We start from the raw sequence: 14,293 nt of genomic DNA, 5'->3' as shown, positions 1-14,293 counted from the left end.
AGAAACAAAACTGACTGATCTATTTTCATTGTCCAAACCAAGAGAAATACAGAAACAACATGAATACTGAAAAGTAAATTAGGTTTTACAATTCTTCTGTTTTTGGAATCTAAGGCACAAGTAACATTGGCAAGAAAATTGTTTTTCTTTTTGAATGTGTATGGCCAAACGTAATCATGCCTGCTTTCACCTGATCTAAATTTTACCTGTGATCTTTTTTAACCCCTGTGTCCCTTTAAAATATTTTGAATGTTCTGTTAATCTCTTTGTATACATGTTGTTTATAATCCTCTCCCATGTCTCTCTGAGTCATTATGTTTCTCTTCAGTGTAGACTGTCCTTAATAGGCAAGATCTAAATTACAATAACATGTAGTCCAAAGCAGATGGAAACTCAGGTTAGAGGAAGGAAGTGCTCCCGTTTGGTTTGTATGGTTTTATCATCATCATCCCATAAGCAAACACTGCAGCACAGCAACACACAACTTGCTCATAGAGAACCAGCAGTAGCAGGTACCTTGTTAATAATGCTGTCGAAGGCTTTTTGAAGCTTGCTGTGCGTAGAGGTAAGCTTCCTGAAGTCTCGATGTGCTTCCAGTATGGGGATGACAATTTTGTAGACCTCATTCACAGTTTCGTACAATCCCCCCTTGTAAGAGGAAATTAAAAAAAGGAAAGAAATTGAGTTTTCATGCACTATATAAAGAGATTGGATCTTCACTACAGGCATTGTAGGATGAGTTATTTTATAAGATCATTTTTCTGATATGATGCCTGTTTTAGCTTTTAAAAATCAGTAAAGTGATTATGAGCCTACAGGAGTATAATTTTATTACCATGTATTAATTTAGTAAAATGTCTTACCAAACATCCACAAAGCTCCTTAACGACGTATACATGTGCTGAGTTGGACGGAGTTTAACTACATGACTCCCCTTAAAGTAAATGTGATTTGTGAGGCTAAACTCTGGCTGTGCTCTGTATGAAAGTATATGGGTAACTCCTAGGGTCTACAGTCTATGCAGTAATATGAAGGTCTTTTTCAAATTTACTATATCAGGATTATACCAGAGGGCTCAGTTCACCAAATTGCAAGCCCCAAGCAGTGATCAGTCTGCCTGCAGCTGGGGCACAGCAATCCCCCCTCCAGAAGTGGGCATGGCCAGCCTGGGAGCCAGTACTGGTGGGTGTCCTACAGGAGCCTCGGCAGAACGTTAAACTTGCCATTCCCCAGGGATAAGTCCCCACTCCATGCATCTACCACTGAGGGCACAAGAAGTGAAAACTGCACTCCCTTGCACTTACAGGAGTGAGTCTGACCCAATGGCCAAAATCGTCCCTGGGGTAACTCCAGTATCTTCAGCACAGTCATACAGGGATGAATTTGGCCCGCCCTGTCTATTCACTCACCGTGCTGAAGAGCTCTGCAGCTTGTTCCAGCAGCCCCACCAGGCCGCTCTCAGAGAAATACCTCCCAGAACATATCCCATCCTCATCTGGAGACAAAATATCATCCGAAACAGCGGATTCTTCCAGCACATTGGAGGAAATATTCTGAAATAGATCACAACAGAGACTGCCACAGGGCATGGAAACCAAAACCAACAGACTATCACAGAGGCACACCCTGCAACAGAGATTTTTCACTGACAAGAGCCTTAACACAACAGAAATAAAATAACAGAAGTCCAGCTGCTGGATACAAGGCTACGTTCCATAAAGAAGCTCTTATCACGTCATAAACCCCAGCACAAGAGATCAAAGGGCTTGTCACTAGAATCCCGACTTTTCCCTCCCACCTCAGTATTTTGAAACCAAACTTGCCACCAGTCCCAAAATTCCCTCTGCAGGCAAGAGACTTCCAGGCAGCTGCATTTCAGTGGGGGGTTAAAGGTTTCCATGGTGCTCATTTTCACTCTAACAACTCTTCCCCCTTGTCAGCTGAGCATAATTGCCTCCTCCATAAATCCTTCCAAGCTTAAATTTTCCATGCTTCATATCAGCCCAAAGGTGAATTATTCTGGGGAGTTTGCTAAATGGGTTTTGACTCCACTTATGCAAGTCTGAGAAAGTGCAATGCAGAGGATGTTGCTTTAGAAACCATAATATTGGAATTCTTTTTTACTTATACGTGTTTGATTTCTCAGTCTCAGTGCTCCTTAATGGTATTTTACTGCAGGTAACATATTAGAGCCTGAACCTGAAGGTAAGTTTCCCACTGAAGTCAATTTCTTAATGGAAGATATACTGAATAAAGCCCGCAGGATCAGGCATTTAAGTTTTTTTGGCCTCTTAGTAAAGTCTGGTAAATACTTTGGCATCCATTTGAATGAAAAGCAACATATAAATGCAAAATCATTATAACATTAGCATTGTTAAATTATATGTAAATACACATAAACATAAAGATACCCCAGCATCAGTAGCTTTCAATAGCTGCAACAATTTCTAGCTTTTGTTTTTAATTGAAAACATGTAGTCTCATGTTTTTAACAGAAAGTGACATTTGAACTCCGTCTCAGCTGGAGGAGAATGCCAGCTAGCTGGCAATTTGATTTCGGAACGGCCTTTTTCTAAAATGGCAGAGATCAAGTGCCACTACTATTGATCTGACTTAAAGTTCTGATAGCTCACATCAGTCACTGCACAGGGATACTCATCTCCACTGCAGCTTTATGGGCACATTTTCATAGAGTCTGAGATCAGAAGGGACCACTGTGATCATCTCATCTGTGATAATTTTTCCTTCTCTGTGGGAGAAATTCACTCTGTGCAGAGCACCCATACAAGGCCTGTGTGTAACTTTAGTCCCATTTAAACCCTAACGGGGAGTCCAAAGAACAGAGTGGCCAAAATGGGACTTCAGTGACACACAAAGCCTGTGCTTTCCCTAGCACAAAGGGGAACCTCACCCTATATTATTCATATCAAACATTCATCAGCACTAGAATTTGTTTAATTCTTATACACATTTATTTAAACTGCCAGGATTCAAAAATAATGGGAATTTGGAAGATACGTATAAACTTTTTTTGGCACTTCATTATTAATTCTTTTTTTGGCACTTCATTATTAATTAATTTATATCAGGATAGCCTTTAGAGGCCTCAATCGAGGTTCAGGGCCTCACTGTAATTCAAGCCACACAAAGCAAAAAGCCAATCCCTCAGCCAATCCCTGAGCTAAAGAGTTTACAATCTAGCTAACAAATGTAAAAGCAGCAAAGATCCAGACTAACACGGCTTCCCCTGTGATACCTAACAAATGTATTGCACTTTTCATCCCAGTATCCCAATGTGTTTTCACAGGCTGTTTAGTACTTGGAGTTTAGTACTGTCTTTTATGAGCCCTTTCATGGGAAATTTAAGAGAATTCGGAGCAGTGATTTATTATAAAGGGGAAGCCGAGGAAATTGCAGCCATCAAATTATCTGTTCATTGGCTCTAAATATTTTCCCACAGCCCCTTTCTACTGGCTCAGAACTGTGGTATCTGAGCACCTCTTCTATACATTTCTGTGGTTTGCGTTATCTTTTGAAAAATGTACGCAGGACAACATTCCATTTACTTTGGTCTGCAGCTTTTGTCTTGATCTGCAAGACTTTGGTGTGTCTCCCCACCTTCTATATCTAGGAATTTCACAAATAAGTTAGAGAGAAAGTGGGTGAGGTAATTTCTTTTATTGGCTCAACTTCAGCTGGGGAGAGAGAAAGGCTTTTGAGCTTACACAGCGCTCTTCTTCACCTCTGTGTAAGCTCAAAAGCTTGTCCCTCTCACCAGCAGAAGTTGGTCCAATAAAGATATTACCTCTCCCACCTTGTATCTCTAATACCCTAGGACCAACATGGCTACAACAGCACTGCATACAACAAATAAGTTACTGATTCAGATGATCCTGAATATTTTAGCATCCAGGCAACACTTTGGGTAGCTGTATCCAGTTTCACACTCACATAAGCTGCAGAATTCCAAAGCTCCTGAACTTGCATGATCCTAACAGCAATTTGTTTAATCCTTGGATTAATTAATTTAATTCTGGACATTTAGAGGAGTTTACAGAACAACAGACAAGTTTCAATTCTGAATAGTCTATAATCTCTTTGAGTCACATATACTTAGTTTTCCTTAAGAAAAGCCAACATTTCTAAATAGCACAAACTCAAGGGGCTTGATTCTCATTTATGCAACATACATCCTGGCTCAGGGAATATAAAGTGGCCTTAAAGTAGATGTAAATGTAATTTACGCTCCCTTTGAGTCCCCTTTACTCAGTGTAAAGGGGACTTTGTGTAACTGACAATCAGGCCCAAGATGAATTCTGTTGAAGGAAAGATTTTAAGGTCTACAATGCTAATAAGCTATGTATGTGCATTCTTACAATATACTGTTCTGTCTGGCACAGCATAAAGAGCAAATGTGATGCTACTGGTTAGTATAAGGGGCTGGGCATTGGAATTCAAGACTCTACTAATAATTTTGTGAGGGACCTAGGGAAAGTCATTCAATCTCTCTATGCCTCAGGTTACCCACCTGTAAAATTGGGATAGTACTACTGCTGACCTAACATAATATTTATATACTAATATTTTACATTTTTATAGCACCTGCCATCCAACAGCTCAAAGTATATCACAAACATTTCTTAGATTGTAAGCTCTTTGGCATAGGAAGTGTCTTTTTTACTTTTGTATTTGTACAACACCCAGCACAGTGGGGTCCTGGTCCATGACTGGGGCTCCTAGGTGCTTCAGTAATACAAATAATAATAATAATAAAGCACTTTGAGCTGACAAGTATTCTCATCTTTCTCATTTTAGAGATAAGGAAACAGAAAGCGGTCCAGTGGGTGACTGACCCAAGATCACATAATAAGTATGAGCCCAGGCTCTGAATAAAACCCAGATGGTCTCACCAATCTTGTGCTTTAGCCACAAGATCATCCCTTCCACTCTCAGCCTTACCTCAGAGGCACTGCAAGGCTTAAGTAATGTTTGTAAAGTGCTTGGAGATCCTCACTTGAAAGGCTCAGTAATAATGCCCACCATTTTGCCTTTTTACAGAGCAAACTGAAACCTCAATTCTGCTCAGATAAATGGCTATGTCATTGAGGGGTTTCTGGATCCTTAAGCAAGAATATTTTTTCGTCACCTCTCTACTACAGAGCACTATGGCTCAACTGTCCTTTTTCCAGACATGTATTTTGATGAGAAGAGCAGATCCACCTGGGATGCTTCTAGACACTATTTGATGTTGAAAAAATCAGTGGATTCTAGCTGAGTAAACGAGACAAGATTTCCTACCAAATGATGGTATGGAATACCTTTGGTGTGTCTCCCCACCTTCTATATCTAGGAATTTCACAAATAAGTTAGAGAGAAAGTGGGTGAGGTAATTTCTTTTATTGGCTCAACTTCAGCTGGGGAGAGAGACAGGCTTTTGAGCTTACACGGTGCTCTTCTTCACCTCTGTGTAAGCTCAGGACAACTGTAGAAATCCTAGGTTGGACTGACACTTTTAAGGAGGTCTCTCTTCCATTGGTGCACAGGTAGATAATTCATTTAAATAAATGCTAGTTACTTGTTAAAAAAAGCCACACGTTGGTGAGAAATTAGCCCTTTATGTTTAGAATGTTTCTTGTGCATCTGATTCAATTAATAGGCATGAGTTGCCTACAAATGAGGTGCTTACTTGCTCTATTTTGTGGCTGCTATGTCATTCAGCTACAGACTACACCTTAGACATTTAATGTACCTAAAATTGGAGCTACCCATTCAGTAATAATAATAACTTTCATTCTAAAGTATCCAAAAGTGCTTCAGAATTAGATATCTACCAAATTTTCAGCTACTTCCGGGATGGAAGCATTGTCTAACAGCCTACGGCAAAACTATGAAACAGTTTCAGGTAGGAAGTAAAGTATACAGCTAAAGTATTCAATAAAGTATTCCAGCAGTCTAGCAACAGTTGGTCCCAACTCAGTGTTAAGCAACGAGGTCTGGTGGCAAACTAAGGTCTGGAGAAAAGGGGTACATTATACAACTGTTGAATGTTGCCTTCTAGATAGTCCAGATGTGGATTCAGTTAACTGGCTCTGATTGGTGCCAGGCAACTCCTCCCCAAAGTCACTAGAAGAGTTCCCAGATACAGAAAAAAACGCATATTATTTCTACCTGAAAGCTGACGCTGCCCACTGGCAGGTACTTGTGATCCTCTAGCATGCTCAGGTATTCTGCAACCAGAGCGGCAGCATGGACCAGGCACATGGCTGCCTCAGTGTAGCACTTCTTCTTGGCGTGTTTCTCTGCCATGTTCTGTAGCCAAGTCAGCCTCAAGTCAGGTGATGTCTGATACCCTTTGGCAATTCTAGCAACACAGGTCAAGAAATAGATTTGAATTGGTTTCTTTTCTTTCTTTAAAAAAATACGTATCTATCGTCATAAGTGCTTACAATGTGCATATTGCATCACAAATGAAATTGAAAATTGGCTTATAAAAATCTTTTAAAATGTAGAGAATTGACTGGTGCACGTTGTATGTTACATCATAAGGAAAAAGCTCCTTTTGCCTAAACACTGCACCTGGAGAGCTTGTCAGTAAGAAATACTTGGGGATCTCTCTCAAAACCCCACAGGCCCTTTGTGTTTCCTTCATTTTAATTCATTCAACAGCAGCATGAGAAGGTTTCACCTGTACATGAGATCCATGAGCATCTCTGGATCTTCCTGAAACTCCCTCATTTTCACTGTGTCTGACAAGATACTGTTCAGATTACGTAGCAGCTCCTTCACCTGGAGATACACACACATAAAACCCACACATGCTTCAGGGTTTGATTAAAAGTTCAGCATCAACACAAGATGATTTACTGTTTACTCTATTAACTGTTGGCACAAAGAAAAGTCACAGTGCAGGACTGTGAAGTGCAGGCTTTACCAATCATATTCATTCAGCAAGCAACTAACAGAACAATGACATGGCAAAAGACACACACACACAATAGCTTTATCGAATCAAATCAAACAAGTCCATCTCCTTTTGTTCATGAACTCTATAATACTTATCCCTAAATGGAGTGCAACTTCTGGTTCAGGAAAATTGCAATATAATGTTAAGCAGATGTTTTTGCAATTCTTAGCACCAGATGTTTCATTATCTCACAGTTAGACATGGTGGTTGCTAGTAATGCAGTCACTTCCTTATGAACTGAAAAGAGAGGGATTTTTTTTTAAACTAAGGTTTCCATACATAGCTGTCTTGCTCTGATAATGGGGAAAATGACAGGTTTCAGAGTAGCAGCCGTGTTAGTCTGTATTCGCAAAAAGAAAAGGAGTACTAGTGGCACCGTAGAGACTAACCAATTTATTTGAGCATAAGCTTTCGTGAGCTACAGCATCTGATGAAATGAGCTGTAGCTCACGAAAGCTCATGCTCAAATAAATTGGTTAGTCTCTAAGGTGCCACAAGTCCTCCTTTTCTTTTTGGAAAATGACAGGTTCCCATTTCTCATGACGGTTATGAAATCATCGTGATTTATAAAGCGGGATGCATAAAAGGGGAAATTTGATTAGCCAACATGTGTGCCAAACTGTGAGTGAAACCAGGGTAACTCAAGTGACCAGGAATAATTAGAGATGCTACCTGTATATTTCATTTTAAAATAATATATTCCCTTTATACAGGAACTGTTTGGGTAGTTGGAAGAACTTAAGCTTTCAGTTTCGTAACTCAACCACACAAAGAAGTGCAAATATCCTAACTGCATAACTTCTAGGCTGTTGCCTTTAAAATAAGGTTTGTCATTTTTCACTGACAGCTTTGGGTTTTGGAGGAATGGAGGTAAGTTATGTTTTCAGATTGGCAGTACTATGGTAATGACACAAATTCCAGTCTCAGATACTGTACATGGATGTAGCTCCTTCTGGATTCAAGGGGAATCATGTATACATAGCTCAGAGAAGAATCTAACCTACAGTAAGTTCTACTTGGATCACTGTAAGGTTATCCCATGGAATTATGCTCAGCTTTTACTCCAGACATCCTTGATATTGTCTAGATTGTTCTGATTTTAAAAGTGTGGCCCTTCATTAAATTAGAGATGGGTGCAAGCAGCAACATCTGCACCCCAATTTTCAATATTACTGGTTTAGGAATGCTCAGGTGTGGAGATCTCATTCCAGTGCATCTCAAGATGAGAGGTCCTGAAGAAAGCATCAGAAGCCACAAAAAGCCTAACCTGGCCTGGAAACAGGGTTGGCTGCATGTCCATATCTTCTTCTGCATACGCCAAGATCGTTCGTAAGGATCTTCTGAGGTACTCCTCATTGAAATCAGATGATTTACCAACCAGAGAGGCCAGGGACATTGTCACCTGCATCTTCACTCTTGCAAAATTCTTTATAGGTAGGGGGGAGAAAGAAAAACAAAGGCCATGCAATAGCTACAAGGTGTACGGATTCAAATGTATTAATTTGCCACAGGCACCATACATTTTTATTAATTTGTGTGCTCTTGGGATGTAAACCTGCATCTTTTCTACTTATTTAAATACAATGGGCCAAGTGTACCTACTTATGCCATCTGTCATTTTGGCCCAGTACTTTACATGTGAACACCTTAGGGCTACATGGTGTCTTAGGCTATGTATCTATGCAGAGTGTAAGGGGAAGTAAGAATCCCCTCTGTCACATTCCCTGAACATGCTACCTGGACCGTAGGTCCAGGCACATAGGTGTAGGAGAGCTATCTGCACCTGCTAGACCCCATCAGAACAGCTGGATAATTAGTAGGTGGAGTCCTGGCTCCCTTCCCTCAATGAGCCAGCCAGTGAAGCTGAGCTTGTGGGAGATGTTGGGGGAGTGGGAATGTTGCAATTTGCTGCTGATATAGGCCAGCAAACAAACAAACTATCATTTGCCACCCACAGAGCAGGAGGCAAGGAGGGTAGGAATTGTGCCTCAGAGGTGTGCCTGCAAAAGCACAGCACCTCCTCCTTACATACAAATCTTTTCAATTTGTTATCATTTTTAGTATTGGTTTTAAACTCTAATGCAAAAGAGTGGCATCAAATTCTTTGCTGTATCTAATAACTTACACTGATGGAGCTGAAACTGTGTCTCATGAGGAGGTAAAGGGTAGCACAGGCTTGAATTCGTGTGATGTCTATGCTGCTGCTGCAGTGATGGAGAACTCTTTGACATAGGTCAGCACACTGCTCCATCTCCTCTTCAAACAGCAAGTCTCCAAACTAAGAGAGGCAGAGAAGACACCATCAGGGCATTCAACCCCAAGCATTCAAATGTCACGAGTCAGGCTCAAAAAATCATGAGATTTAAAGACCATACTGTTTGGGTTCTTTTGATGTGGCTTCTGGTTTCTCAACCTTTCCTCCAGACCTAGGAGGGCTAGAAATTTACTCTTTGAAAAAATAAACAAAAGCTATGATTCTCAGATGATCTCATGACTCCAGGAGCTTTAAGCAAAACACCAAATATGGCAAGATTTGCAGTAAGATTGTGAGAGTTGGTATTTCAAGACTTTAAGCACACCAACACAAAGGGGTGAAGAAATATGCCAACAGTGCACTGAGAATATGGAACTAATTGGATATTTTCACATCTTGCTGGCACCCTATCCCCTGGCACCACACAATTTCATTCTCCCCAAAACTTCCAGCACTAAGCTCCATCCGAGACCCTGCTCCAAACTTTTGATTTATGATAGGTTTGAGACACACAGATTGCTATTGGTTCTGGTAGCCCCACAATGTGCTTGGCACTGTGAAATACAAAGAAGGCAACTTCCCTGAAGAGCTCACATTCTAAACAGAATACATATAGATACACATCTACTGTTTGTGCATAGATAGGAACTTAGAAGGTGTGCATGTAACAATGAACACATGCCATTATCTCTCTCTGTTTCAACCCTTGTGTGCCTCTTTCTGAGCCTCCACCCTTGGGTCATTGTCTTATCTGTCTGTGTTATGTCTAACCTACATTGCAAACTCTTTGGCACAGGGTCCCATCATTTTTATTTGGTTTATAAAGCAACGTGCACACACCTATAGTGCATTATAAAGAGTTAGAATGGTTGCTTCATAAATTACAGTACCAAATCATGTTAATTGGAAGATACACTCATTATTATTACTGAAATCTGTCATAAGTCACTTTAACTGGAAGATTCCAAAGATAATTAAATTTCCATTGTACTTTATGAGTTTCATAACTACTCAGGAAACTACCCTATCATTAATCTTATCTGCTTATCCATATTTAATGGAAGACAGACACTAATTTGGGCACAATTATTCTGTTTGTTTGTTTTTTACATTTAGGATCTTCACAAATTCTTTTTGGAAATCCTTTTTCAGAGGAGAATGACTCCTTTGCCAGGTGCTAAAATATTCTGAATAAGGCTCTTCTCTTAGGACTCTATATTAAAAGATAACAAATCTGGTATGATTCATGTTATAAAGACAGTAGGCCAAAATCTGCCCTTATTTGCTCCTGTGAAACTGTATTAACTTCAGCAGGGATGCACCAGGGAAAGTGTGGGGATAATTTGTGTTAGTATTTAGAAAAAAAATAGTATAAAATATACCAACAAACTCAAATTCTCATCTCAATTACACGTGCTTAAAGGGGGAAGAATTCCACTTAGTTCAGGTGATTGACATCCGTGTAACTGATCTGAAATTAGTCTTGAGGCTGTAATAATCTAATTTCTACTATATTCATGAATTCAGCACAATCAAATTCCTGAAAATTTAAATAACTATTTTAACTGAAGTGACCAATCCTTTTGGGTGGAATTTTGCTATACATTTTTATCAGTATAATTTTCTGTGTTCATTGATACATTGCTAGAAGCAAAAACAATACAATACTTTTATTCCACCTGAGTTGTTCCATCCATGTTATCAACAATATTTCCAAGGACTGGAAGCAGACAGCCCTGCGCAATCATTAACGGTCATGCATGCACCAGCGTGTCTGTACAAAACACCTGTTCTGATGGGTGCAACTGGGTTTCCACTCTGAAAATGTGGCTCTAATGTCTTAACCAGAAAGACAGAAACAAGTATTTTAAGCGTTTACCTTGGCAATGAGGGCTCTGAGTGTGGCAAAGCAATGAGTCAGGTATGTGGTGCTCTGATCACAGCTGAGAGAATTTACCAGGACCTTCAGCACACCTCCCAAAAGGTTATCTTTGCAGTCTACAGCCGAGCTCGCCTACACACAGAGAAGAACAGTATTCACGTAACTAGGCAAGCTAACAGGAAACAGAAGCACAGGGACCAAAGTTCTCTTCTATTGTCCAGGAGACCAAGATTGGAATCCCTCGCAGGCTGCAAACAAAATGCTTCACCACACTGTGTTTTATCTTACAAAACAGGAACAGGGAAGTCGCTTCTCATGGATCAGGGTAGAAAGGGAAAGAGGCGTCCTCCCTGTGCCTCTCAGTGTTCCAAGGATCCTTCCTATCCATTGTGAACTCAGCACATTTCTATACCCACCCTCAAAGTCCCACGTTTTCATAGAATCATAGAATCATAGAATATCAGGGTTGGAAGGGACCTCAGGAGGTCACCTAGTCCAACCCCCTGCTCAAAGCAGGACCAATCCCCGACAAAATCATCCCAGCTAGGGCTTTGTCAAGCCTGACCTTAAAAACTTCTAGGGAAGGAGATTCCACCACCTCCCTAGGTAAAACTTTCCCTCGGTAAAATTTCATAATCTTCCTGCTGGCTGAGTCTTTTTTATGTGGCTTTAAAGAACTACATGGCACTCCCTTTGGAGGGCATCACTTTTCTAATGCCAGGGGTTACAGCGGAATACAAGGTGAAGGTGTTCTGCACTGACTCCACATGCTCACATCCCAGCAGGCAGATCCTCAGATGGGATAAATTGTCATGGTTCCACTGTAACCACTGTACCCTGAGCTGAGGACCTGGCCTCTTCATGTTAAGGGCCTGATCTGGCAAGTTGCTTCAAATGGGCAGACCCTTGTGCCAATGGGGCTCCAAGCAGGCATAAGGGTTGTCCTGTGCAGAGCCCTTTGTAGGATTGGGGACTAAAAACCGAGATCTCACAGGACAACGCAGAGCAATGCCACAGGTCCATCAGGAAAAAGAGAAGGAGTACTTGTGGCACCTTAGAGACTAACAAATTCATTTGAGCATAAGCTTTCGTGAGCTACAGCTCACTTCATCGGATGCATTCAGTGGAAAATACAGTGGGGAGATTTATATACACAGAGAACATGAAACAATGGGTGTTACCATACACACTGTAAGGAGAGTGATCAGGTAAGGTGAGCTATTACCAGCAGGAGAGCGGGGAGGGGGGACCTTTTGTAGTGATAATCAAGGTGGGCCATTTCCAGCAGTTGACAAGAACGTCTGAGGAACAGCAGGCGGGGGGGGGGGGGGGGGGGAAATAAACATGGGGAAATAATTTTACTTTGTATAATGACCCATCCACTCCCAGTCTTTATTCAAGCCTAAGTTAATTGTATCCAGTTTGCAAATTAATTCCAATTCAGCAGTCTCTCGTTGGAGTCTGTGGACACAGTTGGCAACTTCTCCAACGCATCATCAAGGATCTACAGCCTATCCTGAAGGATGACCCATCACTCTCACAGATCTTGGAAGACAGGCCAGTCCTTGCTTACAGACAGGCCCCCAACCTGAAGAAAATACTCACCAACAACCACACACCCATACAACAGAACCACTAACCCAGGAACCTATCCATGCAACAAAGCCTGTTGCCAACTGTGTCCACATATCTATTCGGGGGACACCATCATAGGACCTAATCACATCAGCCACACTATCAGAGGCTCATTCACCTGCACATCTCCCAATGTGATATATGCCATCATGTGCCAGCAATGCCCCTCTGCCATGTACATTGGCCAAACCGGACAGTCTCTACGTAAAAGAATAAATGGACACAAATCAGACGTCAAGAATTATAACATTCAAAAACCAGTTGGAGAACACTTCAATCTCTTTGGTCACTCGATTACAGACCTAAAAGTGGCAATTCTTCAACAAAAAACCTTCAAAAACAGACTCCAACGAGAGACTGCTGAATTGAAATTAATTTGCAAACTGGATACAATTAACTTAGGCTTGAATAAAGACTGGGAGTGGATGGGTCATTATACAAAGTAAAACTATTTCCCCTTGTTTATACCCCCCAACCCCCACCCCGCCCGCTGTTCCTCAGACGTTCTTGTCAACTGCTGGAAATGGCCCACCTTGATTATTACTACAAAAGGTTTTTTTCCCCCTCACTCTCCTGCTGGTAATAGCTCACCTTACCTGATCACTCTCGTTACAGTGTGTATGGTAACACCCATTGTTTCATGTTCTCTGTGTATATAAATCTCCCCACTGTATTTTCCACTGAATGCAACCGATGAAGTGAGCTGTAGCTCACGAAAGCTTATGCTCAAATAAATTTGTTAGTCTCTAAGGTGCCACAAGTCCTCCTTTTCCTTTTGCAGATACAGACTAACACGGCTGCTACTCTGAAAGTCCATCAGGCCAGCCCAATCCCAAATGTTTAAGATCCTCAGACAAATTCCTGAAATAAATGTAGATCCTTCTTTCCTCCACCCTCCTCAGTCAGAGCTGAGAAACCCCAGTGCCCTCTAAAGCCAACTGAAATTGGATTTCAAGTACTGTTATAAATAACCGGGGCCAAAGTCTCTTCTCAGTTACACGGCTGCAACCCCACTGCGTGAAAGGGGCTTGCACCAACAGATGACAATTTTGCCCTTGGGGTCTTTTTTGTTTTGTTTTTTAAAAACATGCTGGGATAACGAAGGATAATTTTTTATTTATTTCAGATTGTAAATGTTTCCAAGGTCTTTTTAATTAAAATGTACTGCCTAAGAGAGAAATGAATCCCACTCACTTTGGCATCCAGGATGCCAGGACTGGCCTAGAGCTAACCGTGCAGTTTCTCACCTGGATGATATTCTCCTGCATATCTAGGATGATCAAATTAGCTTCTGTAGCCAGGTTTCCACTGATCAGAGCTTCTTGATCTAGCTCAGCTTTTGTTCTATGAAAAGAAGGTCTTATTAAAGCATACAGTAAGTACCTCATTAGCTGGAATAATAACCTACTGTATAAACCAGGGCAAAGTAAAAGTGACAGCATTTTGAATATTCCCATAGGGACAAGCAACAATCACCTTGTTGAAGGGCATTTCCTAAGGACTACTGGGTAATTGGGAGGAGTTGGTACTTTAGACCAGTGGTTTTCAAACTTTTTTT

The 14,293-nt window shown here is 41.0% G+C and overlaps 1 protein-coding gene across 1 annotated transcript in view; it reads right to left on the bottom strand.

Moving 5' to 3' along the window:
* DOCK8 (dedicator of cytokinesis 8) overlaps positions 1-14,293 on the bottom strand; it is a 132,302-nt gene that overhangs the window by 10,858 nt on the left and 107,151 nt on the right. Inside the window, exons 34-41 of the mRNA XM_073345216.1 lie at positions 13,983-14,079; positions 11,098-11,232; positions 9,090-9,242; positions 8,232-8,390; positions 6,686-6,786; positions 6,169-6,361; positions 1,410-1,553; positions 517-648 (exon numbers count right to left, since the gene is read on the bottom strand). Of these exons, the coding sequence (XP_073201317.1) occupies positions 517-648; positions 1,410-1,553; positions 6,169-6,361; positions 6,686-6,786; positions 8,232-8,390; positions 9,090-9,242; positions 11,098-11,232; positions 13,983-14,079 (1,114 nt within the window). The remainder of the gene's footprint in view (positions 1-516; positions 649-1,409; positions 1,554-6,168; positions 6,362-6,685; positions 6,787-8,231; positions 8,391-9,089; positions 9,243-11,097; positions 11,233-13,982; positions 14,080-14,293) is intronic.

Source organism: Lepidochelys kempii, chromosome 5 (genome assembly GCF_965140265.1).
Source record: "Lepidochelys kempii isolate rLepKem1 chromosome 5, rLepKem1.hap2, whole genome shotgun sequence".
NCBI lineage: Eukaryota > Metazoa > Chordata > Testudines > Cheloniidae > Lepidochelys > Lepidochelys kempii.
Note: the sequence above shows the minus strand (reverse complement) of the source record. Positions and strands in the feature narration are given on the sequence as shown.